This window comes from Chaetura pelagica, unplaced genomic scaffold, assembly GCF_000747805.2.
Source record: "Chaetura pelagica isolate M959 unplaced genomic scaffold, ChaPel_1.0 scaffold405, whole genome shotgun sequence".
Classification (NCBI taxonomy): Eukaryota; Metazoa; Chordata; class Aves; order Apodiformes; family Apodidae; genus Chaetura; species Chaetura pelagica.
In genome coordinates, this window is record NW_009953489.1 from 2,022,962 (window position 1) to 2,047,837 (window position 24,876).

At 51.2% G+C, this 24,876-nt stretch overlaps 1 protein-coding gene across 1 annotated transcript in view; it reads left to right on the forward strand.

Moving 5' to 3' along the window:
• Nucleotides 1-22,567: 22,567 nt before the first annotated feature.
• Nucleotides 22,568-24,876, forward strand: part of TTLL11 (tubulin tyrosine ligase-like family, member 11) — a 47,847-nt gene continuing 45,538 nt past the window's right edge. The window contains exon 1 of the mRNA XM_009998938.1: nt 22,568-22,579. Within this exon, the coding sequence (XP_009997240.1) occupies nt 22,568-22,579 (12 nt within the window). The remainder of the gene's footprint in view (nt 22,580-24,876) is intronic.

A 24,876-nucleotide genomic window follows, 5' to 3' on the forward strand; every position in this document is an offset into this window, starting at 1 on the left:
CGCGGGGGGCACCGGGCTCCTCGTCCTGATGGAGGCCTGGGGCGCGCGGGGAGGTCGGCTTCCAGCAGTGGGGTGCAAGGGGAGCTAGAGGCTCTGCGGGGTCCCCGCAACAGCAAGAGAGCAGCCTGGGCTTATGTGTGCGCCGAGCTGTGTGATGCCGCGGGGCTGAGCTGCACTGCGAGCTGTGCCATCGATAATGCTGCGAGCTGTGCTGCAAACAGTGCTGCAAGCAGGGCTGTGAGCTACACTGTGAGCAGTGCTGTGAATGAGCTACACTGTGAGCAGTGCTGTGAGCTACACTGTGAGTAGTGCTGTGAGCTCCCTGTACTGCTGCCACCCCAGCACTTGGCACTTGTCCCTGCTGCCAGCCTAGCCTGACCAGAAGCTGGAGCAGGGAGAAGAGGAGGGCTGGTGCCACCCAAGGAAGGGCAGGACCATACCTGGGCCACGGCCACCTGTGTCTGCTGCTGCTGCTGGAGGAGCTGCTGCTGGAGCAGCTGGAGGCAGTGCTGGGAGGCCAGTGGGGTGATGGAGGCTGAGGAGCAGGGGCTGCTCGGGCTGAGCAGCTGCTGGGAGCTGGCCGGGTGAAGGGAGAAGTTCTCGGCATCCTGGGCACAAAGAAATGGGCAGGGTGAGCAGATCGAGCAGCCCAGGCTGGGATTTGGATGGTGGTTCCCCATGGTAGCGACCCCAGAGTGGCCCCTGACACCAAGAGGCTGTTGTGGGGGCAGGCACTCTGGCACGGCACTCAGAGCTCAGGGTCTGCGGGTTCAGTCCAGGGTGGGTGAGCTTGAAGCCACCTCACGTGCCCCTGGGACTGTGTGGTGGCCTGTACGTGGTCCACCTGGCCCTCCATAGCTGGGCAGTGTGTGCCCCTGCAGGCAGCTGCCCACCCTGGCAGCAGGGCTGTTTTAGGATGGTTCCCCATGGCTGGGAGTTGGCCTGTGGCCGCTGCCTTTCCTGCCTTAGGCTCTCCCCTCTTTGGGCATCTCCAGCATCCAGAAGGAAAGGTGTAGGAAAGCTCCCTGCCTTTCCAGCCACAGACACGGATCCCAGGAGTGCATTTCTCTGCAGCTGTTTCCAGCCAGGCCTTGCAAGCGACACGATGTGTGAGATGAAGCGAAGCCGTTCAGGGCACCAGGGAGCACTCCCGGGGCAGCTCTGCAGAGCAGCTTTGTTCCATTCTGCTGCAGAAGGGGTGTCCTGCCTTGCTCTCCTCCCCAGTGCTGGGAAATGGCTCCAGCAGAGCCCCTCCAGGCTCTGCCCTGCCCACCCCCCTGGGCTCCCCCGGCCTGTGTTTGAAGCCCGCTCAGCCATGCATCCTGACCCCACTCCCAGCTCTCTCCCCTGCCCCAGCGCCAGGACAGCTTCCCTGCAGGGAAATCAGGTGCTGAACACCCTGTCCTGCCATGGGGCTGTGAGAGCAGGGAGCCAGGGGAGGGGGTTTGCAACGGTGTCTCCATGAAAGCCCCTCTTCATCAAGCTGTGATACAGTGACCTCAAGCAGAGGGACACCAGCAGTGGCAGAGCATGTGGACCATCCCTCAGCCCACCCCCCAGTACCTGGCAGTTCTTATCCTTTGGGGCTTGCCCAGGTTTCAGCATGCTGAGGTCACCCCTGGCAGTGGGCAGCTCTCCAGGTGCCCTCTCGGACATGCAGATGCCATCAGAATCGATGCCAACCTCATCTGTCCCTGTGATCTTGGAGCCCTGTATCTGGTGAACTTCAAAGGAGAAGGATAAATAAACCCAAGCTCCCCGCCATGCAGGGTCACAGCTGGTGGCCAGGGTGACATCTCAGGGACAACAGCCAGGACTTGCTCCAAGTCTTGGCATGCCACAAAGGGGCAGGAGAAAGGGACTGGGCCAGCCCAGGGGCTGGTGCCTGCAGACCTTACCCTGCTGGCCAAGGGGCCTTGGTGCCCAGCACGTGTGGGCAGGCAGAGCAGATTCCCCGTGTCCCCCATCCAAAGGGGCCAGAAGCTCTCCCTGTCACTGGAGTTGTCTCCCCCAAGGCCATGCCCACCCCGCAGCCTCCGCGCCCGGGTCACCTTCCAGCTGCTCCTCAGCCGACCTGTCGCTGGCCCCGTCCGCCTGCCCGTCGGCGCCCTGCAGCGCGTGCTGCAGGCTCAGCTTGTGGCACACCTCGAAGGCCTGGCCCACCGTGCGCACCACCCGCATCGCCTGGCTCTGCCGGGAAACCCGCACGCTCAGCCAGGAACACCGGAACGTTCTCCCCGCTTCCCACCCCGGGGCTGCCCCCTGCTCCCTCCCTGTGCTGCTCCCGACACAGGCTCTGCCCCTGCTCCCCTGCTCTGGCAGCCGGGGTGGTTGCGCTGCACCCGGGCCAGGCTGGCCTGTTATTTCAGGGACACCCAGCACTGGCTCGGTCTCTCCCAAGGGATCTGCACCCTCCAACCCAGTGGTGACACTGGCCCTTGTGTGGGAAGGACCCCTGGGGGCCCCTTGCCCGGGGAGGACGCAGCCCCAGGAGCTCCCTACCTTCTTCTTGGATTTGAAGACATTGCACCTGAAGGAGTTGTTGGCGCCGTCCCTTGCGATGTAACTAAATATTTTCAGGTCTTGTGAGTCGTGAGACACGTAGAAGATTCTAGGTGGGAGAAAGACAAAGGGAGTTAAACACCCAGGGGAGTCTCTGCCCCTCAGAGGCTCCCGTGTCCCTGGGACAGGCTGGCTCACAGCACCCAGGGCTGCAGGAACAAGGAGCTGCTGGTGCACGGCCCCTCCTGTGATTTTTCAAGGCAGGAGGCAAAGGATTTAGAGAGAACATCTGGCTTGATGTACTTCTGGTTTCTGAAGTAGGTACAAGCTTTTTAAAGATGCTGTGGGAAAGCTAAAAAAATCTCTAGGACTGGAAAACACGTGGCTATTTTCAGCCTAGCAATAAATCCCTGCCTGGGCTATGGCACAACTGCCTGTACCTGCCCACCTTGGTGCCACCAGCCAGGGGACCTGCAGGTCCATTGGCAGCAGCAGGCAGGTGGCACAGCTCAGGAGCCAGTGTCACCTGGATGACTCCTCCAGGGATGCTGAGCATGCTCCTCTTGAGTTCTCTCCTGCTCAGGCTGACTTGTTCCCCTCTTTGTGCTGCCAAACCATTTAAAAAGACCTTTTTATGTATTTGATTTAATCAGGTAAAAATGTGACAAGTCAATTCAGCTCTGAATAGAGAAGAAACCAAAGGGATTCCTGAAATGCTCTTCTTTTCTCTTTTCTGTCATTGGAATTTTTTTGTGTTGAACCTGCAGTTGTAGCAATTATTGCCCATTGCATCTTGTAGTAAGCTGTAAAAAACACCAGAAGGGAGAGGTAGGCACCAGCATGTCCTCCACTCCTTATCCTCTGCCCAAGGGCTCTGACCCAGAAAACAAATGTTGGTGATCCCAGCCCTTGGGCTGTGGGATTTGTGCTCCTGATACAATTATTGACTTGGCAGATCTAACAGCCTGCTGCAACCTGTGCTCTGAACTGTGTCCTCAGGCTACACACCCCGGCTGGGGTTGTCTTCAAGGAAGCCATCCCCATGGGCCCTGAGGCATCTGCGTGGGGCTTGTGGTCTCCAAAATACTTTGAGAAGTGCCATGGAAAGTCAAGGCCATCTTACCACATCCTGTATGGGTTCATTCCCTGTAAGCACTTACACCTTGGAGTAAGGCCCTACTTCAGAAGCACATGGTGAGCCACACTCTGAAGGAAAACCACAGGAAGCTGGGCTTCTGAATCAGAGAGCAATTCAGGCTGAAGGTATCTCTGGGGGTCAGCTAGTCTAACCCTTGCTCAAAGCAGAGCTAGCTTCAAAGCTAGATCAGTCTGCTTCATCAATTTTTCAAGGTCCTTTGGAAATCCAGCCTCTGTGGAGGTATCTCAGCAAGTGGGGGGATAGATACACACAGCTCAGGGTGGACAGGACCTGGCTGGTGCAACCCCTGCCACGTACCTGTACACAGGGTCGTGCATCACCACCATCTTACTCTCGTCCCAGGACCACTCCTTCCTCTATAAACAGAAGGCAAAACCAAAACCACAGTGAGTCAAATCCAAATGAACCTGCACCAGCCTGATGGGCAGGAACCCTGGAGATGTTGCATTTGTCCCAAGCCCAATCCAGGCAACAGTGGGAACTACATGAGCAATGGCTGTTGCATTGGTATCTGGGATAAAAATAGTGTTCTTTCTTCATTTATCATATCTGGCCATCTGATCACAGCCTCCAGTGTAGAACACAGGCCCTAAGATTAATTTATAGCATCAAATATGCAGAAGAGTGATGTGTTTTGGGGAAGAGGCATCTGAGCTGGGGCTTAGGAGAGCTGGGTCCAGCTGCTGGCTCAGCTCGGTGGGCAGAACAGCCTGGGCAAAGAGCCAGCCCAGGGTGCTCAGCTGAGGCAAGGTGGAAAAAGCCTCCCAGTATTAACGAGAAAAAGAAGCTGTATTTCCTGAAAGCTTGGTATCTTTGATAGGGAAAAATCTCCTCTTCCCTGGTGTCTTTTTCTTGCTTTTTTTTCAACAAGGTTTTGTTATTGTTTTGATGAAAAATGGGGAAAAAATAGTGTTCTCTTGTGAAAATTCCAGGTGGATTTTAAAGACAGGCCAGTTTTGGTTAGAGGTGTGACTATCCTGAGCAGCCCTAATACCCAGACATGGTCAAGGCCACCATCCTCTGGTGGGGCTGGGGAAGTCTCACCTTCTGCTTCTTGCGCAGAATCACCTTCACCCCGTCCACGGACACTATGATATTCACCTTCTTCTTCTTAATGTTCTTGGCCTTGAATTCGTACTGATGGGAAGAAAAACCTAAGTTAGAAGAGCAGTAGGACTGGGGGGCACCTGGGACAGTGTGTGCTGTTATTAGTGTTTACGTGAAAATGTCACGTTTGTGTTTAATCCCAACTGTCAAGGAAAGTGGGAATTTGTTTTATCCTGCTAAGAAAAAATCCATACTGGGAAGGACCCACTGCTGTAGCTGGGATGCTGGGCAAGATCCTGGCTTTGTCAGGAACACCTCTTGGGAGAGGACAAGCAGAGCTTGATCCTCTGGACTATGTCCAGAAACTGTTAACTGTGATCCAGATAGAACTTCCTGCTGCACTGGCCGTGCCTCGTGCAGCAGGACTTTGCACCAGAGGCTGAACGAGGAGATGGCACTTGCTTCAAACACCCAGCAGTGATTTATAGCATCTCCAACGCCCTTGGGTCTCAGTGCTGCAGTGCATAGGGAATATAGTATCACTTCTGAACGGCAGGGAGGGCCAGATGGGTGGCAATAACACAATTATACCTCAGTCATTTACATAATCACATTAACCTCAGTGGGCTCAGTATCTCTGCAGAACCCAGCTCCTTACCTGCAGGTGTCTGTGGTCTCAACTCCCCTCCATTTGTGTTAAAAATTAAACCACTGGCTTTTGAATGTTGCTTTTGCTGACAGCTGGAGGTGTTGCAGAGCCATTCCACTCTGCAGACCTGTATTTACAGCACTGCTCCTCACTGGCCCTGTTTTAGGCTCTGTTTCTGGCTCTCAAATACAACATTTTGATACCCTGTATTTTTCACAGTCCCTATGTAAAATCCAGCTCTCCTGGGTCAGGTCCTCAATTTATCTAAACCAGCACATCCATTACTCTCAGTGCAGCTTCAGTAACAGCCACCATGTACCTATTAAAAAATAAATCCTTTGAATTAACTTGATGTACAGTAGCCATAGCTGGAAAGCAGAGGTGACAAATCCCCTGCTTTAATAGTCTAATAATGTCAATGGTGCTGTAACAGAGCTGGGACTCCAAAAGGGCCATCATGGGGACATCACTGCCTGCTGGCTCTGCATGGCTGAGGCTACAGATGTGGATGCAGCTTGGAAGCTTTTCCTGCTAAGGTGCCAGGGTGATGCAGCCCCCTCTGAGGTGCCCTGTGTCCCCCAGGCCAGCCAGCCCCCTCGCTGCTGAGCCCCCTGGCATCCAGCTGTCCCCGGGGGGCTGTGCCAGCTTGGAGGCATGGGAGGTGCTTCTGCTCCCTCCCTGTCTCCTGGGATGCCTCTGCCTGTCGCTTTGGAGAATCAAGGCAAACTATGTGATTCACAGCCGTGGAGGACAAGGTGATGCCAAGCAGTGGGGTGCAGCTTGAAGCCTACCAACACCATGTAATTAGACATCTAATTAGAATTCTTATCTCTTTATGCAGTCAGTGGAGCTGCAGGTAGCAATTGAGATGTTAAGGGAGTCCGGGCAAATCTTTCAGGAGCCTGAAGTTGAAGGGCTCTGTGTGTAGCACCCAAGCACTGCAGAGAAGGCAGCATCTCCCCAGCTCCCCAGCACCCACTGCAAGCCTTGCCAGCCTTACAGGCAGAAAATTGGGTGGCTTTTATGTTTATCAGGCTTTTGATGCTGCTCATTGAGTTCTTAGCAAGGTTTATGGTATCAGACAGACCCCGGATTAAACCATAGCTTTTTGATCTCCCTATGAATTATTACTCTGAGACAAGCTCTTTAAAAATCTATCTATAGCACCACTGCGTGTGAAGCCAGAGCTAAATTTGCTGTACGTGTTTTTTATTTATAGGGAGGAGTGAAAGGCTGGGTGAGGTGGTGGGTCCACCCAGCAGACAGCCACGGGCCAGGGGACCTGCAGGAGATGCAGGGCTGGGACCAGGTGCCTGGGATCATCGGGACCAGGTGCCTGGGATCATCAGCCCCAGCACCAGAGAGGGCTTCTGCAACCCCCCCCCAAGCAGCCCCTCAGTGCCAGCACCCCCAGCCCAGCCTTGCTGGGTGCTCCCAGCTCTGCCAGGCTGGAGCTTCCCCCTCCCCTGTGCTCAGCACTGCCAAAATGTTTCTCCTTGTCTGCTTGCATGAATGTCAATAAAACCCAGATAGATTGTTCTGCTCACTAAAGAGCTATTTATCTTTCTTTATACACAAATGGCTGGGAAAATACTAGCTGAGCTTTCCAGGAAAAAGCGAGCACTACAGTGTATTTTCCCCTTGTCGCAACAGGGGTGCAATTACATTCAAACAAGGCTCTTTACTCAAAGGCTTGAAGCAAAGTCCAAGTCTGGATTTTGCAGAGATGCTTTTTCTTTCTCTCTTGGATAGAAAAGGACAGTCGGGTCAGCAGCAGCAGCACATCTCTGGGTGCTGCCAGGAGTGATGGGGAGTGTCTGTAAAGCCAGGGAACTCCAGCTAGCTGCTGCCTGGCTCCAGGAGAGTACAGGTACACCCCCTCCTCCCCCCTCCATGGTGTCTGAAGCAATTTTGACCCTGCAATCTGCAGGCAGCAGCCTCAGGCTCTGCTCATGATGTGACCCTTTGCTGCAGCATCCCCAGCAAGGAAGGAGGCCCAAGGAACACTGCCTTGGGTCAGGCTGCCTCTCCATCCCTGCACAGAAGAGGCAGCTGGGTTACAGCTTCAGCCATTAATTGCTTCCTATCAAGAAGGAATTGGGATTTTAATTAACTGTGATTTATATAATGACAGAAAAGCACATGGAAAAATGCACTCTAAGATAGCTGATTTATCTCCTGTAAAAGTGTTCATGCATAAACCAACATCCACCCAAGCACGAGGCTCTGCCTAACCTGGTGCTCACTGATGTTATTTTCATACTATTGAATGGATGTGATTTTTTCTTTTTTTTTTTCCAAATTTGTCAAGGTTCCCAACAAATCCAAACCCACATCACAGTGCTCATCTTCTCTGCTGCCTTCTGAGATTCAATCATTATTCTCCTGCTTCTTGTGCTATCCTAGGGGGAAAGCCTTCTGGGTGTTCAAGGGTCTGGAGTTGCCCTTATGAGTGGCAATTCAGCAGGGAAGCCTGGCAGCTTCCTTAACTATGGAGAGAAGATGGCACATTTTATTAAAAAATGCAGGTCAAAGAAGGGCAACGCATCTCATTTAATTTAGCAGCGTCATTGATTCTATATTTGATGTGTCTGACCTGGAATACTTTCCATTTCTGCTTTTAAATCCCTGTGCTCAAGTCCTTGCCTTTCCTAGGGCCCCACTCGCTGCTGGCGTGTGACAGTCACTTACCCAAGAGCTGAAGACTGTATGACTAGAAATGTTAATGGTGCTGTGTAATGCATATTTCATCTGATAATTCCACCCAAGTAGATATAAATTACACATGCAGTTACCAGCTTCCATCTGCTGATGAAAGAGATGGGCTAATGCACATTGGAAATCATATGCAGTTTCCAGCACTAAGAACAACTTGCATGAATAGAGTTATTCAAGGAAGCAATTCTTCATGTGATTAATTACTGAAGGTATCAGGGCCTTCATTATGCAAATAGAAACTGTCATAAAATAGAGAGTTTGCAGGTCTTAGAGGAAGTCTCTGCTTCCAAAAAATGCATCTTCCTCATTAACAAAGAGCATGAGGGCTGAGAGAGCAGCAGGGCCAGGACACGCTCCCCGCCAGGGCTCAAGGGATGTTTGCTGCTCTGCAGCCCAAAATGTATTAAGGGAAATTGAGGCAGAGGTTCTCCAGGTTTTTGAAAAAGGAGTAAATCAGTGCTCCCAGTTGCTGCTGGGTAAGTATTTTTCATGCCCAGGCTTGGCAATGGATGATTTGTTCCTGCAGCTGCAGCTCCTCTGGCCAGCCCCTCGCCCTCTCTGGCCCCAGCCCCTGCAGCCCGGCAGGCTGCACAGTGTCTGTGTCCATGAACAACCCCACAACAATGAGCAGTCCCAGCCCCTTCCCAAACCTGCCCCACCAGAGGGACACAGGGTGCATGGCAATGAGGAGGTGAAACCTGCTGGGCTCTGACCCCACCAGACCAGCTCCTGGCAGCATCACCCGGCCCTGGTCCTGCTCCCAGCCTGGCACACGGCGCCATCCCGGCCATCCCGCTGCCCTCGGCAGCCTCCGGGGCCACCTGAGCACCATCTCAGGAGTTAAAGCCATGATGGATCCAAGTATTTCAAGTTCAGGAATGTTACTCATTTCAAACCAAACTGCCCCGCGCAGCATGAGGTGTGATCCCGACTGCCGTGTGAATTACTGCTGCTTGGAAAGCCGGTGCACTAAAAAAAAGGAAGCTCCCAGCTCTTCCAGCAAGTGCAGCCCCCACAGTGTCACTTCCCAGACCCTCTGGATCACAGGCTGCCATCCAGCCCCCAACCCACCCCGAGTGACTGCAGCCCCCTCAGCACATCACACCTGCCCAGCCCTCCCGGCCTCCAGCTGGAAACCACTGGGTTATGGCCTCTCCTTGGCTCCTCTGGGGCAGCGTGTGCCTGCCTGGATCCTGTGACCTCCCGGTGCCCGGGGCAGCTCCCGGGACGTGGCTGCTGGGAATGCAGCCGGGCATAGTCTGGGGCTGTGCTGCAGTAACTGGGCAACATGGACACAAAAGCGAGGCAGGAAGTGGGGGAGGCCAGGAGAGCACCTCCTGCCCAGTGGAAAAAAATGAGAATTTATGATCCTTGGAAACATAAAACTGTTCAATGGAAAGCAGAAACTGACGTGGGAGCACAATAGGCAAGGAGAATGCTGGCAACGTACCCAAAGTCTTGTTTTCTCATTTAAATTAGCTCCTTCCATCATCCAACAAATGCTCTGTAGGTACCACAGCCCGTGCCCCGCACAGTGAGCTGAAGGGGGCTGAGGAGCTACCACAGCCCCACCGGGTTTCTGGGGGTCCTTGGAAGGGCAGCAAGGAAATGTGGCCATAGTTCATCACACAGGATTTATTTATTTACTCCTAGCTCTGTGCTTTGGCAGTGGTGCTGCTGCCTGCAGAGCCCAGCAGGGCTCAGACTGCCCGTGGTGCAGGACAGCGAGGGCAGGTCCTGCTCCAGCCCTGGGGAGCTGGCTGGTCAGGCCTGACTTTGCACATTGGAGTGTAACCCTCCCTGTCCCCTTCCTAACCCGAGTGCAACCTCTGGTGACTGGCACCATGCCCTTGCCCCTCTCAGCACCACCCATGGGGCTCAGGGCCCCTGTGATCACCCACCAGAAGGTCCCACCACACTCTCCTCCCCAGGACCCCCATGCATTGGTCCGTTCCTGGCAGCTCTTGCAGATAAGGAGATGTGGGCAGCAAGAGCAGGGCCCCACTTCAGCATGCTGTCCCTGGGGAGCTCCATATGCTCCTTCCTGGGGACTCCACCTAAACCACAGGCTGCACACAACCCATTGGCAGTGCCAAAGCCCTTGGCCACAGCCTGAGCTGCAGAGACCCCCTTGCAGACTAAGCCTGGATTAACCTTGGCAGGGAAAGCACCATGGGACAGAGGAGCCACAGATGATTTACTGAGAGGTTGCTGTGGCTGGGCTGGAGCTGGTGGCCCATGCACAGCAGCTCTGTGGGTGCTGCTCAGGTCCAGAGCTGGGAAGTGGAATCAGAGGTAGGTTGGCCAAGGGATGGACTTCAGGATTATGGAGATCCAGAACATGGCTCTAGCTCCTGCTCCAAAGCTTCCCAGCAAGTCCAACTGCCCTGCTGAGACCATCTCTCAGTGAGCTGTGCTCACACCTCCAGCTCTTCTCACTGTGCCCACTTCACAGTGATCAGCTGTGAAGAGTTAATGGTCCTAAGGTGCCTCACCTGGGGTCTCCACCCACAACCCATCCATTGGCAAAGGAGCTCTATTTAAGCTCAGCTCTGGACCTTCAAACCTTTCCTGAGTTTCAGTGTAGGTCTGTTGGTCTCTAGCTCTGCTCCAGCTACAACTTAACATAAACCTGCTCATCCTGCTATGCCGATTGACTCTCCAGCTTTGTCTTAGACTTGTCTCATCAGTGTGGACCTCTGTGATCAGCTGGAGTCTTGGTTGAACCTTGGCTACTAACCTGGGACCTGCCCTGCTTACCTTACCCAGGTATGATGGGGTGGGGCCCTGGCTGTGGATTGAAGGGAGAAGAGAGATGAAGGACCATGGTTGTGCTTTGCTTTGGTCACTGAATGTTTCAGAACTTCCTCCCATGTCTCTGGGAGAAGCTGTGGATGGGGTGGCAGGTGGTGCTGCAGGCACAGAGCAGGCAAGGGCTGTGAGGATGCTGCCTCTGCCTGCAGCAGCTGGGGACTGGTCTGATAATGGGGAGGCAGAGAAAAGGGCCTCCTTTTATCCAGGTCTCCTCTGCTCTGCAGAGCATTGAAATGGGCCTTCCTCTTCACCCCCCTTCTCCCCATCTTTAACAGAACTTGTTCTTGGGAGGTCTCAGACTGTTGCAGTCTCAGGCAGCCTTTCAGGATAGCTCCATCTTTCCATCTCAAGGTGAGGTGGTGAAGGCAAAGGATGTGGCTGGAGTTTAGGTGTTCCTTTGAGCCAGTCAAAATGATGTGGAGCAAAGAGTGGTTTGAGTTACACCCACAGGGGAGAGCAGAACTGCAGGGGATGGGAGAGAGCAGCAATGGCTCTTCAGTCTTTTTCACCTCTGAAAACAGACTGCTCTGGAGCAAAACTTCTTTGCCTGCTTTTAAAAGAGGGTGTGATAAAAGTAGTCTTTTCATGGCCTTCTCCCTGTTAGAGATGTGGTGATGGTGCTGAGCTCCAACCCAAGGGGCACTTGCAGCCCAGTGCAAGGTGACATCATCTGCCCTTTGGTCCTTCTCTGACAAAGGCACCATTGTGTGCCTGTCTCTTCCAGGAACCCCCTGCTGTCCCCAGGTTTAATAAGGAGCTTTCCCACACAGCCCTCCAGTCCTGGTCTCACTCAGGCAGGACAACACCAGCTCCCAGGGAACCTGGGTCTTATTTTCCTCTCTACTTCTATTCACTTCACAGGGGAAAACAAATTACCTTTTCTGTCCATGGTGCTTTGGATGATTAATTAGTTTCAGTAATGAAGTAGTGTCTTGGGACCCTATCCCAGTGGAGTCTCATGTACCAAGCACTAAGTGCACACCAATAAGAGAATGGTCCCTACCTCCAAGAGCTGCTAGGTTACTGCAGATAAGAAGTGCTAATTTCACTAGAAGCAGGTCACATTCACCTGAGGTAACCCCTAGAAGTGAAATTGCAATTATACACTGTGACACCTTCAAGTAATTCTGTATTTCCCTATAAACATCAGTGTCAAGAGGCCCTGCAGAGAAGGTCCTGGTTTTGTACACATCATGTTTCATATCCTTGTTGCCCTCCAGTTTGGTATGTAGGACAAGAGGCAAATTAGGAGATGGAATTTTTTTAAAACCTTGTTCATCAATGTTCAAATAACAAAGCTCAGAAGAGCAGGAGCCAGGACTCTGGGGCAGGCTCAGAGCCCCATGAAAAAGCCTCAGACCCCTTGTGTGGCTGTGGGAAGGTAACAGTATTTTGTGCATCAGTTTCTCACCCACAAAGCATGGATGCCCAGTTTCTGCTTCATTCACTCAGTTGCTTGGCCACAGCCTGTCCCTGCTCAGTGACAGCCACCCAGCCAGCAGGGCCAGCCCACCAGAGGTTGCTCTGCCTGTGATCTGTGGCCAGGAGGAGCTGTGTGGCTGCAGCCTCCTCCTTAAAGCCTCTGACTTCAGGATGTGGAGGAGAGTGATGCTGAGCATGTCTACCCAGGGCAGATACTTATCCAGAGGAGGAGGAATCTAGTTTGCTTTTGACAATCTGGAGAAGCTACATCTGCATGACTAACACCTGCTTTTGGTAAATGCTGCAGGGAGGAACCATCTCCTGGCTTCTAACTTGCTATCACACCCCATATGCATCTTGGGTGCTGTCCTCCAGCTCTGCCTTGTGGCTTCTCTGAGCCACCTACTCAGGAAATTAGCATTTTCTTTGCATATCTCCAGCTAAGGAAGAAAGCTGGACTCAGTACCTCTATCTTTGAACTAACAGAATTTGAGCCAGAATGAAGCCTTCATCTCCATTTGCATTCAGAAGCAGCATTTGAGTACAAACTAGTCCAGAATGCAAGTGGGAGATGCTGAGCTGCCCAGCACACACTGCTGTGTGCAGGCCAGGGGCTGAAATCATCTGCTTTATTCCCAGGCAAGGAGTCTTCTCTATGTAGCTGTTAATATTCTCAATCTCCAACAGCTTCACTTGTGAAAACACTTCTTACAGAGAGCCCAGTGATCTATAGTTGGTTTCCAAGCACTGCCCAGAATGGATGGGTCTGCATCTAAGCACCAACACCACAGCAATTCCAGCCAGGAACAAGCCAGGGAGCCTGGAGAGGTCAGTCACTGCAGGGCCACAGGGACTGTGTGTGCAGGGTCTGTTAGAGCAGCCTTGGTGGGCAGTACAGTGAGATCCTGCCTCTCAGTACATCAGCAGAGTCAAGGCTGGTGTTGAGATGCAGCTCTCAAGGGATTTTCTAAAGCACACAATCCCTAATTCCTGTTGACTTTAGAGGGAACCTTTGTTGCTCTGAACTACACACAGGGCACAAATGTCTTTTGAAATCTGCCCAAGAGCTCTTGTATCATGCACATTTCTGGAAGAGAAGGGAGCTCCCTCCTCTCCTGCCAGAGGTCCCTGGACAGATGCCTGTTGAGGCCAGATCCCACCCAGATGTGAAGCCCTGAGCAGATCCAGGCCCAGCACAGCTGGTGTGCAGCTTCTCACTGAGTGGCCCTTGTTTAGAAATTGAATGCTAATAAAATTGCCCATAAATTGTAGTAACACTTCTCTGTGGCAATCTTGAATTCTAAAGAAAGGTCTCTGGGTTCTCAAAGTGTCCATAAAATCTTAATCAATTTTGGAAACAGGACTGTTACTGTAAGAGAGAGAGAAAATTCAACACTAACTGTGTCATTCCCAAAACTCCAGAATATTAAGCAGTTCAAGGACTCTGTTAGTCTTGGGAGCTACGGAGGTTAATGAATCATGATGAGAGGAGCAGCCTGGGCTTAGCTGGTAGGAATTATGGATAAAGAGGGTTTTGTGTTACCAGTATTTATTGACACGGAGGTCTTATAATCAGAACTGCACCAGAACATCACAGCCCAGTGCCCAGACAGAGGCAGGCAGCCTGGGCTGTGCTTTTAGGCTCTTGGGCAAGAGGCTGCTGGTGACCTGGTTGTCAGCTGTTTGCAGGCTCATGGTGCTGGGCAGAGGTCCCTTGGGCCAGCAGTGGTGTCAGCACCAGGTGTGAACCCATGGACATGAACGTGTCCCCTGCTGGTTGCCTACAGGTCAATGATTAACCACAGTGCCCCCAGCTCCTGCTGCAAGGCAGCAAGCCCAGCAGGAGACCAGCACTGCCCTGGGGGGCAACAACATGAAAAGAAAATGGGCTGGACATGTCCAGCCTGGGCTGGACATTTCAGCCCCATAATAATTAGTGGCAGAAGCACAGGCTGCAGCAGGACTGAACCAGTCCATGATGCCTCAGGATTGCTGAACCTTAATGCTTTAGCTCTGCAGTAGGTGCAGGGCACTCAGAGGCAGCAGGTGTTGATGGCAGACACCAGTGTTTGGGCCAGCTCTCCTGAAGGACCCTGTGCCTGGAGAGCAACTGCACCCTACAGCCCCCTGCAGCAGCTGTGAATGCTGAGTCCTCCATCACCCTGCATCTGCTCTAGGCAGGTCTCACTGCTCTTCCCATGACAGAAATTATTCATGTTTAGAAAGAGAACCCTGGAGCTCAGAGGGCTTGGTGGGATTCCTGGAGGCAGGCTGGGCAGGCAGCAGGGTGAGCCAGGGCCCTGCCCTGTCATGCTCTCCACACTGGGAGGGGCTGCACCCTCTCCTCCAGCAGACCCACCATGTGGCAGCATCTCTGCAGCAGCAGTGACAGAAGGATGGGGGAAGTGACTCAGGTGCCCTGAGAACAGTCAGGCAGTTGCCAATTAGTCCAAATAACCCATCTGGCCCAGGGAAAGACCGTTTAGAGAATGTCTAATCACTGCTGCAGGAAAAGAAAACCATTGTGTGGTGCCTTTGAAAAATTCCTGCTCCCTCATCAATGCATCCTTCCCTCCAGGGACCCATTCCAGCTTTTTATTCTGTAGATTTATCACAGAGCTATTTGGTCTAAACACGAACTAACTGGTCAAAGTATTATGTTAACTAGCACTGATTCTGTTTGCCTTCAGGTCTCATTTAGTAGCAAGTGAAAGCAGAAGGAAGAATGTGAGTGTAGAACCAAGCTCTTGTTAGCAAATTTTATTGTGTGAGAGAGATCTGCTTTGTGGTCATGGTCCCTCAGGGCCTGCTCTCCTCAGACACTGCTGCATAAAGCAAAGGGGCCTTTGTATTGGACAAAATCAAGACAGCATCCACAAAGGCTCCCACCCCTGTGGCACCAGCTCAGCCTTCCTCCTGTGTTCAGCGTGGACACTTAACCCAGGAGAGGCTGAGGTCAAAGCAGGAGGTTGCAACTCCAGTTGCCATCTCAATTTTTCAGACACCAGTTGTGGCTGATTGTTCTGCACCAGAATGTAATTTGAGAGCCATTATATTCCATCCCTACATGCTCTACAGCCAGGAACATAATTGTTGAAAAAGCCACTTTATTTAAAACTAGATAAAAGCTTTGCAGAGATCTCCTACACTGGTATTTAGCTACTGAAATTAAATGCTTCAGTAATATAATACTGTTACAGCCACTTTATTTTACAATTAAAAGGTACCTGCCTCATTGCCAAGATTTAGCACCAGACAAAAAGCTCTGTCTTGTTCTATTTAGTGTTAATGTTTTAATTTTGCTTTTATCTGTTTAACTGCTGCTTTTATTAGCCTTCAACTAAGCTCCAATCCACCATGACTCTTATGCAAAACAATATTAATGTGCCTCACTAGTTCCACCCCCTCGTTGGAGATGCCATCCAGTTCTCAGCACTCCAAGGCAGGCATTAGAAGGTCACTGTTGCTTAGAGATGACACATTTCATGGACTGATCCCTCCATCCATCTGTTACCAATTGTACACAGCCCAGTCTCTGAACTGGGTATAGGAACTGAAGGATCTATAATCACCAGTTACTCCTCAAACACCAGGTTGTAGCACGTGGCTACTGAAAAAGCTCTAAGCTGTCTTCTGTTACAGTGGCCTGTATTCACAGCTAGACCTTTGGAGCCTCTGGGAGACACAGTCCCACCTGGCCTTGTGGCTAATGGGGGCTGCAGGGCACACTGGGGAAGGTGGAGGCTGTAAAGCCCAGTGGGAAGGTAGGAAGCCCTTCCTGGAGGTGGGGTGGGGGCAGTGGTTGGGAGGCTGCAGCTCTGCTTCTTGTGAGAGAGGGCCCTGAAGGCTCAGCTGAGGTCATTCACTTGCATGGAGAAATGGATCCTTCCCAGAACTTCTGCTGCAGGGTTCCCTCCTTCCTCAGTACCCCAGCAGTGCCTGTGCTGTGGAAAGGCAACCTCTGGAATGTGGCTGTCACCTCGTGCAGGGTGGCTTCCCCTCCCAAGGGCATCTCTGTCAGCTCTGATCTCCTTAAAGACCAGCAAAAAGACTGTGGGAACCAAACCCAGGTGCTGTTTGCAGTATGGAACACTGAAATACTTTTCAGTAGAGCTGGGCACAGAACAGCAGTAGCTTCAGTACTTCCTACCTTGTTAAACTCACTAACTAGTCCTCTGGCATGGAAGAGAGCAAACAACCCACTGAGGGAGCTGGGACAGTGAAGGTTCCAGTGAAGGAGTAATAGGAAGGGATGGAAAACCCACGGTATCATGAAATGGGCTAATGCCTGTTTGGGCACACCAGAGACCTCTGCAGAGCTGCTGGTGAGATGGAAACTAGAGCATCCAGGTCTGGGGACCTGTCCCCTCACCCAGAGCTCCTTCTCTGGGGTGGGAGGAGGGAAGAGGCTCCTGGTATGGCCCAGGTAGGACCTTGGAGCACATTACAGGACTCCTCTGCCTGCCAGGAAGCCCAGCCTGATCCCCATCCCTGTGCAGGAGGCTGCTAGAGCTGCAACAAATAGAGGAAAACAAACTAATGAGGCATTAGGGCTAAACTTAGCTGCAATTAACACTTAATTACCATCCCGAAAACACTTGCTGTATTTTGCCAGGGCCTGGAAAGGTAAAACCAATTAACTTAATCTTGTGTGGTAGAAACCTCCAACTGCCTCAGATGCCTGTCATGGATGGGACCCTGGGAATAAGTGGCGTTTCTGAGACCACAGTGCTGGAGCTGAGGGACACAGCCCTGCTGGGGGCCTGGGCACCTGGGGAGGAGAAGGGCTCTGTGGCAAAGAGGCCTTGAGCCAAGTCACCCCTTCTGGTCTTGTTGCCCTGGTGCCAATCTCAGCTTTCTCAGCCTGCTTGTCTGTGACACTGTTCTCTGTGCCTGTAGGTTTGCTGTGGTGCCTGGTATCCTCCCTTAAGGAAGCAGATGGCTGGTGTGGTTGCAGGCAAGTGTGTGGGCTGCTGGGCAGGGAGACAGAAGCACAGAAAGATCCAGGAGTGGGCAGAGGACACAAAGCCATCCAAGACAGCCTGTAAATCCCCTTCCAAGTCACTAGTGCAAGTTCCTCAGGTGGTGTGTTGGGTTTTTTTTGTGGCAGACGTGCAGGCTGTGTTGAGGAGCAGCAGCAAAAGTCTCCCCCTGTAGCAAGAGTGACAAGTGACACTCATTTGCAGTTCACATTGGCATGGCTTTGGAAGTGAGCTGCTGCAGGAAGCCAGCCCAGATACCAGACTGGGAGCTGCTGGGCTGCAGGAGGGGAAGGTTCTGTGCAGCTGTCCCTGCTGCCTCTGCTTTGCAGGGTTGCACTGTAGGACTGTCACTCTTACTGATTCTGATTTAAACTGGTGTCATGTCTCACTTCAACACTACCAGTTGATACCTGGCAGTGAACATAACTTAGTGGCTGGATTGCACTTCCTCACCAGGACACTATGTGGAGAAGTGGCAAAATGTTAGACTCTGCTAAAGAGCATGGATGGAGCAAGAACAATCAGGACAAGGGGGAGGCTGAAGTGAGAAACTGGTTCTCATGCCAAGGAGGACTCAGGTCTTTCTGATGTATCCTTCATCAAGGTTTATAAACATTTCTGCTTCTCTGGCCTCTGGGGAAAAAGGGCTTCTCAAATTAAGCCTAAGAAATGTGGAGGTAACAAAAGAAACACATGAGTCTGGATGCCTGCCTCCTGTTTGTTCATCCTGGTGCTTGGATGGGCACAGCACCAGTTGGCTGTTCCCTTAGGAAATGACTAAATAATCCAACATCTGGCTCCCTTCTGAGTCCTAATACCTGCTTAGGTCCAAGCCAGACCTTCCAAACAGACCTGAAAGTTCTAGGCTTCGTAGAATCTTAAGTGCAAATTCCAGGGAAACTGATTCTGTGCCTGAAAGGTAATTAAATGGAGTGACTTGGGGAATTGCTGGCAGGAGGGTGTCTGTGGGGATGACAGGCTTTGACATTTAGTCCTACCATGTCCTTGTACAACTCACCACTCAAAACAGCAGCATTTCACTGGAGCTGCTTGCCTGGCTGTGAGGTGCTGGACTGAGGGTGGTGTGCTGGGAAGGTGACAGCTGCTCTGCTCTGGGGAAGCTGGGGAATGGATGCAGGACACGTTGTGATGTTAACCCTTCTCATAAAGCCAGCTGTTCCCTGGTCTCCCAGGGCAAGATTTGCCAAGCAACTTCAAGTGCTTCAAGGAATTGTTTTGTTTTACAAAAGTTCCCATTACCCTTAGGCCTGTACCCATAAGCATCTTCAGCAAAGTTCTCCTGTTACTGTTGCAGTGTCAAGTGAACTCGACATCTTCCCTCTTATCCAGGTGAAGACTCTCACTGAAGCTAAGGGGAGAATTTAGCTCTTTAGTTGTTTGCTACTGGCAGCCAGGAGTGGTGTGTCTAGGGAAAGGGTGACCTGCTGAATCTGGGAGCTATGTGGGCCCTTGAGAAGGATTTTCACTTTCTTAACATTAGCTGCCACTTGACTTCAGCAGAAGAAAAATCCTGTCTTATACATAAGCTCCCTAGAGAGCTCAAATACCTGCAGATGGATCCACTTCAGCAGAAAGCCAGCTCCACCAGACCTGCCTGGGAATGCATGAGCTTGAGCAGGCACTGCCAGACACCCAGACTGGGATGGGCTTGAGCAGCAGGTGACAGCAGATGTGGTGTGACACTTCTCCCCAGGAGGTGGAGAACACCTGCCTGCACTGGTTGTTTGGAGCTGCACAATGAAGGGGACTCTCATAAACAGCAGCTTGATGTGCCTGTCAGAGAACAGGGTATTATTCAAGTGGCAAACTAATTTCACCACCTCCTCTGCCAGGGCAAGAGGAGGTAGAGGGATTAGTTTGAACTCTGACAATCATATAATAACATGGCAGCTGTATGCAGCTAATAATCCACTGGGAGGATTAGCAAACTTAAAGTTGTCTAGCTCTGCATAATGGGAAGCTAAGAACAGCAGCTTCCCTGTTCTATCTAGTGCATTTGCATTCCCTCCAGTGGAAGCTCAGAACATGATGAGACAAGGTTTTCCAGTCTGTTATGAAATGGGAATCTAATGTGTGACTAATGGAGTATTGCCAGCAATTCCACCAGCATCCATTCAGTCAGGGATATGGATTTAAGCTTTACTATGAGAGTGCCTCTTAAATACCTATTGCAAAAGAGCAGGTTGTAATTTCAGCAGACTAATGCTTAAATGTGTCATTTGAGGCTCTCTGGGAGTTCTGTCCCCACAGCCTGTGTGCTGTGTCCTGAAGTCTGCAAGCAGACTGCCAGTGCCTGCAGAACACCCCTGACCTCTTCCCAGGTGTCCTGGCATAATTCATATGCAACTGGCAAAAGAGCCCAGTAGAAAACACAGGACAGTAAGATGCCAAGGAATAGATTTAGCCACTGGGGTTGCTACATTTCTTTCTCTCTCCCTACATTCCAAGGACAACTTTGAGTGCTGGGTGGCTCAAGGTTTTTACCCTGGGGTAAGTGCTTTTAATCACAGACTGGAGACCAGAATACAACACAGCAGCAGGAAGGCAGTTTTAGAGCTTGTATCAATGAGTAACTAGAGTAACCAGTCCTGTCAGGGCCTGGAAAAATACAGGGCTGGGACTCCTCATCCTCCTCCCTGGTCCCCTTCTGGAGTGGCAGAGCAGTGAGTAACACTCTGCCTGTGCTCTGCTGGCTTTGTCACCTGCTGCTCCAGCAGTGGCTCTTGCTGCCCCCTTCCATGTGGCAGGACACAGGGAACAGCACAGGAAAGGTGGTGCTGGGGCTTGTCCTGAGTGACTTTTCTCTTCCACTCCAGCAGAGAATTCCAGTGGAACACTGGAGTGCACAAAGGATGAAAGCGTCAGCACAATGTGCCCCTGCCAGCACTTGGCAGGGCTGCAGGACCTTTCTTGCTCTTGCAGTGCAAACAGGCACTACCACTCACAATAAGATGGTAGCAAAATACTAGTTTCCACCAATAGCTTCTTCCAGTGTTTCTTCCCAGTTGCAACTGGTGCTGTTGAGAGTTCATGGGAAAAAACCCTGGTATAGACAAGGCCTCTGCATGCAAATGAACACTACATAAACAACCCCCATCTTCTCTCAGTTCCTAGGTTGTGTACTCTATGCACTAGAATTCTCTTCAAAGACCTCCCAGTTCACTCTTTATGCTCTAATTAAGGATCAGTGCCAATTAACTATCTTCAATAGAGGAGCATCTTCCGCTCAGCAGCCAGGAAGTCTCTGAATGAGATCCTGCTGTACAATGCACACAGAAAAAGGGAAGCCCTCCCTTTTTGGAAAGGGCTCCCAAGATTTAAAAAAAAACAGTATAGAATACAGGATGCTGACTTTAAAAATATTGTGTGATAAGATTAACTGGTGGCATCCAGAAAAGCAGGGTGGTTTCTTACATGCTTCACACAGCACTCAGGCATGTTCCTGCCCTGCCAAGGCTCTGAGCTAGACACCATGGTGGCAACTGCAGGTGTGCAAACAGAACAGAAAGCTTTCTAGACACTAGTATTTAAATACCACGTTCTTTTTCTTGCAAAGGTGTTATCCAGTCAAAGATCAGCAGAAGTGCAGTGTCAAATCTGATGTTTAATATTGATTCAGATAAAAAATAACCAATAGTTATGCCAGCAACTCGAGTGCCCCAGCAGTCCTCACCTCTTGCCTTTGCTTCCTATAGATGTTCACCTGTTCCATAAATAACCAGGCAATTTAGACTGCACTGTGCTCTGAGCAAGAGCTCTGCTAATAGTCTGAGCAGGCAAAGGCAGGGGAAAGGCATTTCTGAGCCTGGCTGGAGATGAATACATTAGCTCCCCAGCCAGTTACAGGCTAAGTTTAAAAAGCACTATTTAAAATGAAAATTAGATGGTTAAACACTGGGGGGAGGAGAGAAATAGGATAATCCCTTCAAAGCTTTAAATAGAAGATTCTCAAACCTGCTTCAGCTGATGTGAGACACATGAACAGCCGCCAAATTAAGACCCCTGCAAAACTTCAGCCAGGCACAACAGCTGCACTGCCTTTTGGGGTAGATCCACTTGAACTGGTTATCCATGCAGCAGATGTAAGCTACCCACCCCTCTAATCATAGCTAAATCTGGTCACCATTCACAGGCTGTTCTGAAGAAGAAAGGGGCTATAGGAGGAAGAATGCAGATGTGATGATGAGAAACAGGAACTGTAAAACTGTACTGGAGGATGGGGGGAAGCAGCAAGTTATTCCATGAGCAGAAGAATCCACAAAGTCTAGTCTGATGGGATTTACATCCATAACATCTGCCAGGCCACTGATATTTCAGTACGTAATAACATAATATATTTTGAACTGTCAAGGAATTTGAGTGCTTTTGAGGAGCAGATTATGTCCATCTCATTTTTCACACAAAAATCCCCCCAACAGGCAAAATAAATCTCTTGGGTTCAAGGAGAATCCCCACACCTGCTCGGCAGCAACTAGGGTTTTATGTTTGAGTTCTGCTAACTGATCCCTTTGCCAGGAGCAGGGGATGGGTCCATCCTAATGTGCCTTGAGAATTCCTGGAGAGGCAGGTTACAGTCCTGACTGTGCTGAGATTTGAGCTCCAGATAGGAAGGGTGTGGGGGAATGCAGAACAGCATACTGCAACCAAGTCACTCCAGTGCATGTCAGCTTTTATTCCACGTGGGGTTATAGAGCTCTTTCAGCACTTACCCGGATCCTCCTCATGGCTGCCACGATCTCCACGCGGCTGTTGGGCCTGGGTACGTCCAAGCTGCCGATGTACTGAAAGAGAGGAGAGACAGGCTGTAAAGTCATGCATGGGTTAATGGTAAAGGCTTTCCCAGAACAAACAGCATCTCCTTAAGTTAGTTCTTGCTCAGGTAGACCCTCTTGACCCTGGATACAACAGGAATATCTGTTGTGGATAATGTTATCAAAGTCAGGGAGAAGCTCAAATGAGCTCATGGATTTCTGGTGTTGGGTGTGAGGTTTTGGGCTGGTCCAGGCTCTGGGAGCACCTTCACCAGTGTCACAGGGCAACGTCTCATCCAGCAGGCAGGAGGGCCTGTGTCAGCACACCTGGTAGGCAGGAGAGCTGCCCACTCTGCTGCCAAGCCAGGGAGGCACAAAGCTGCCAGCTCAGCCTTGGGAATGATGAAAACATGCAGGGTCCTGACTGAGAGTCACCTCGTGTGGAGAACAGGTTGTTAATGCTGTGCAGTGTCTCACTGCTCTGAGGAAAGACTTGCACATCATGGACACGTGGGTGGGGGCAAGAAAAATGCCATGGGAGTGAGAGGGTGAGTGGCCTGGTGAGGAATGGCAGCATCCTGCCCACACTGGGTGGTGCTGGGCTTGGGTGGGTGGGTTCCCAGCAGGGTCCATTGGCTCCTTGGTGTAACACAGCCCATCTCTGCACGGCTGCCACAGGCAGGTTAGTGGGGGGCAGGGGGCAGTTTACAAAGCTCAGTCCCCCTCGCGAGCATTTGATTAATGAATTGCATCTGTTGGAGTGTGGGGGACTTTTTGGAAGTTGTTCCTGTGTGGAGGGGAGGAGGAAAAGGGGCAACTAAGCAGGAGGTTCCTGTAAACGTGTACATAGAGACAAAATACTTCCCCGAGAGCAGCCCCACAGCTATCACTGCTACTGACAGTTCTGGTTTTATTTCTCTACTGTAATTCTTTCAGCTGGCAACGGGTTTTATCTTGAAAAACTTCTATTTAATAGGGCTTTCAGAGAGGAGTTCTCCTGGCTCAGTATTTACTGCTCTTTTGCCTGCCTTGAAATAAACACCACAAGCAGTCTGAAAGGTCATCCAGCTTTTCTGATGCTTCTGTAAATGCCTTTGCAAAATGGCATTTTTAAGAGCAGTTAAGTTCAGCTGTAGCCTTTGGTAAACCACAGCAGAGTCAAACCACTCAGACCATGAGAGCTTGAGGGCAGCAGGGAAAGGAGGGACAGAGCCAGGATTTCCCTCTGCCCTGGTGGCCAGGATACAGCTCTGGGTCTGTGGTGTTTCTGGCTTTGCAGGCAGCTCCTTCCCTGCCTGGTGGTGGCTGTCAGCACTGTCAGTGCTGTCACAGGTAATCCAGATCGATTCAGCACTGCCAGCTGGCCTTTGTCTGCCAGCAGAGCTGCAGTGGGGAACAGCCTGTGCTACCAAAGATAAATTAATAGGTGGGGACAAGAGGAGAGCTGGTGACTGCTGAGCCAAAAGAGGTTCTCCCAAACTCCCTGCTTGGACCCTGCTGTGGAGTTTGGGCACCCGTGCAGAGCTCTGCACAAACAGGCACCTTTCCACCAGCAGGTCCCAGAACTGGTCTCCCAAAGTTTATCCCTGAAGATTATAGGGCAGGTAAGGGAGTTTGGTATGCAGAGATTAGAGACCAAACGTGGTCAGTAAGATTGCCTGGTGTGAGAACCTGGCAGCCAGGTCCAGCCTTGTCACTGCCAGCCTTGCAGCTGACTGGTGTGCCCACAATGAGCATCCTAATTGGAAGAGACAGACTTGAGAGCAGAACCAAGAAAGCACGTTACTAAGGTAATGGAAACCCCACCTCAGACCCGCACATCCACACTGCCTCAGCTACCCTCTGAATAGCTCTGCATGCCTGAAGCTGTCAAGCCCATTTCACTCAGTTAAAGGTACAGTTGCTTCACATCTGAAAATCAAAATAAGGGTTTTCTGCCTCAGCACAGCCTGTGGCACAGCAAATGTAAATTTAAAAAAATATTGGTTTTCTCCCCTAAGGAGGAGAGAGAATTTTAAAATACATTATTAACTGTCTGTCCAGATTCATCCTATATCCTGCTTAAATCTTACAGCTCTTTTAGCACGAAAACCAAAATGCATAAAATCCGCATTTCAAAGCCTTATTTGAGTAGATGTGCCCCTTCTTTCCAGCTCGGGAGACAGCAGGCCTGGATTCCATTTCTAATCTGTTAGGCCACCTGCAAAGAGGGGAAGGGAACCCTAGAGTTGCTCCAGCAAAATGCAATTCTTCTTGTCAGCTGAATTATAAACCCATTCCCCACGCTGCCTACAGAATGTCAATTTCAGTGGAGTCACTTTCTGGCAGTGATGCTGCACTGCCCGGCCTTTCTTCATGATCATTACACAGTTTTTGGACAAATATCAGTATTCCTTTCAGACACCTGTAGACCCCATGTATTTAAACAAAGCTCTTGCCTGCCCAGCTTTTCAGGCAGGTCAGAGGGAACCAGGAACTAACGTGGGTTTAAGCAGCATTTAAGAGTCTGCTGGTGTCCTGGGGACACGGGTGTGACTGCAGGGATGGGCTGCACGGGGATGGGGCAGCAGATCCAGAGGGACGTGCACGGGCATCATTCCCTCCCTTGCACTGCTTAGTGCACGAGGCGCTTTCTGAGGATTTCAGATACCAGGGAAAAAAAGCCAGAACCTGTTTGAGTGTGCCAGCTCAGGGCAAGGCTTTCATCGCGTGCTGGTGTTTTCTTTAGACCTCCTCAGATCTGGCGCACAGGTGCGGGGGCACCTCCCGAGCCCCGGGCAGGGCTGGGGGACAGGGCAGGACTGGGGGGGG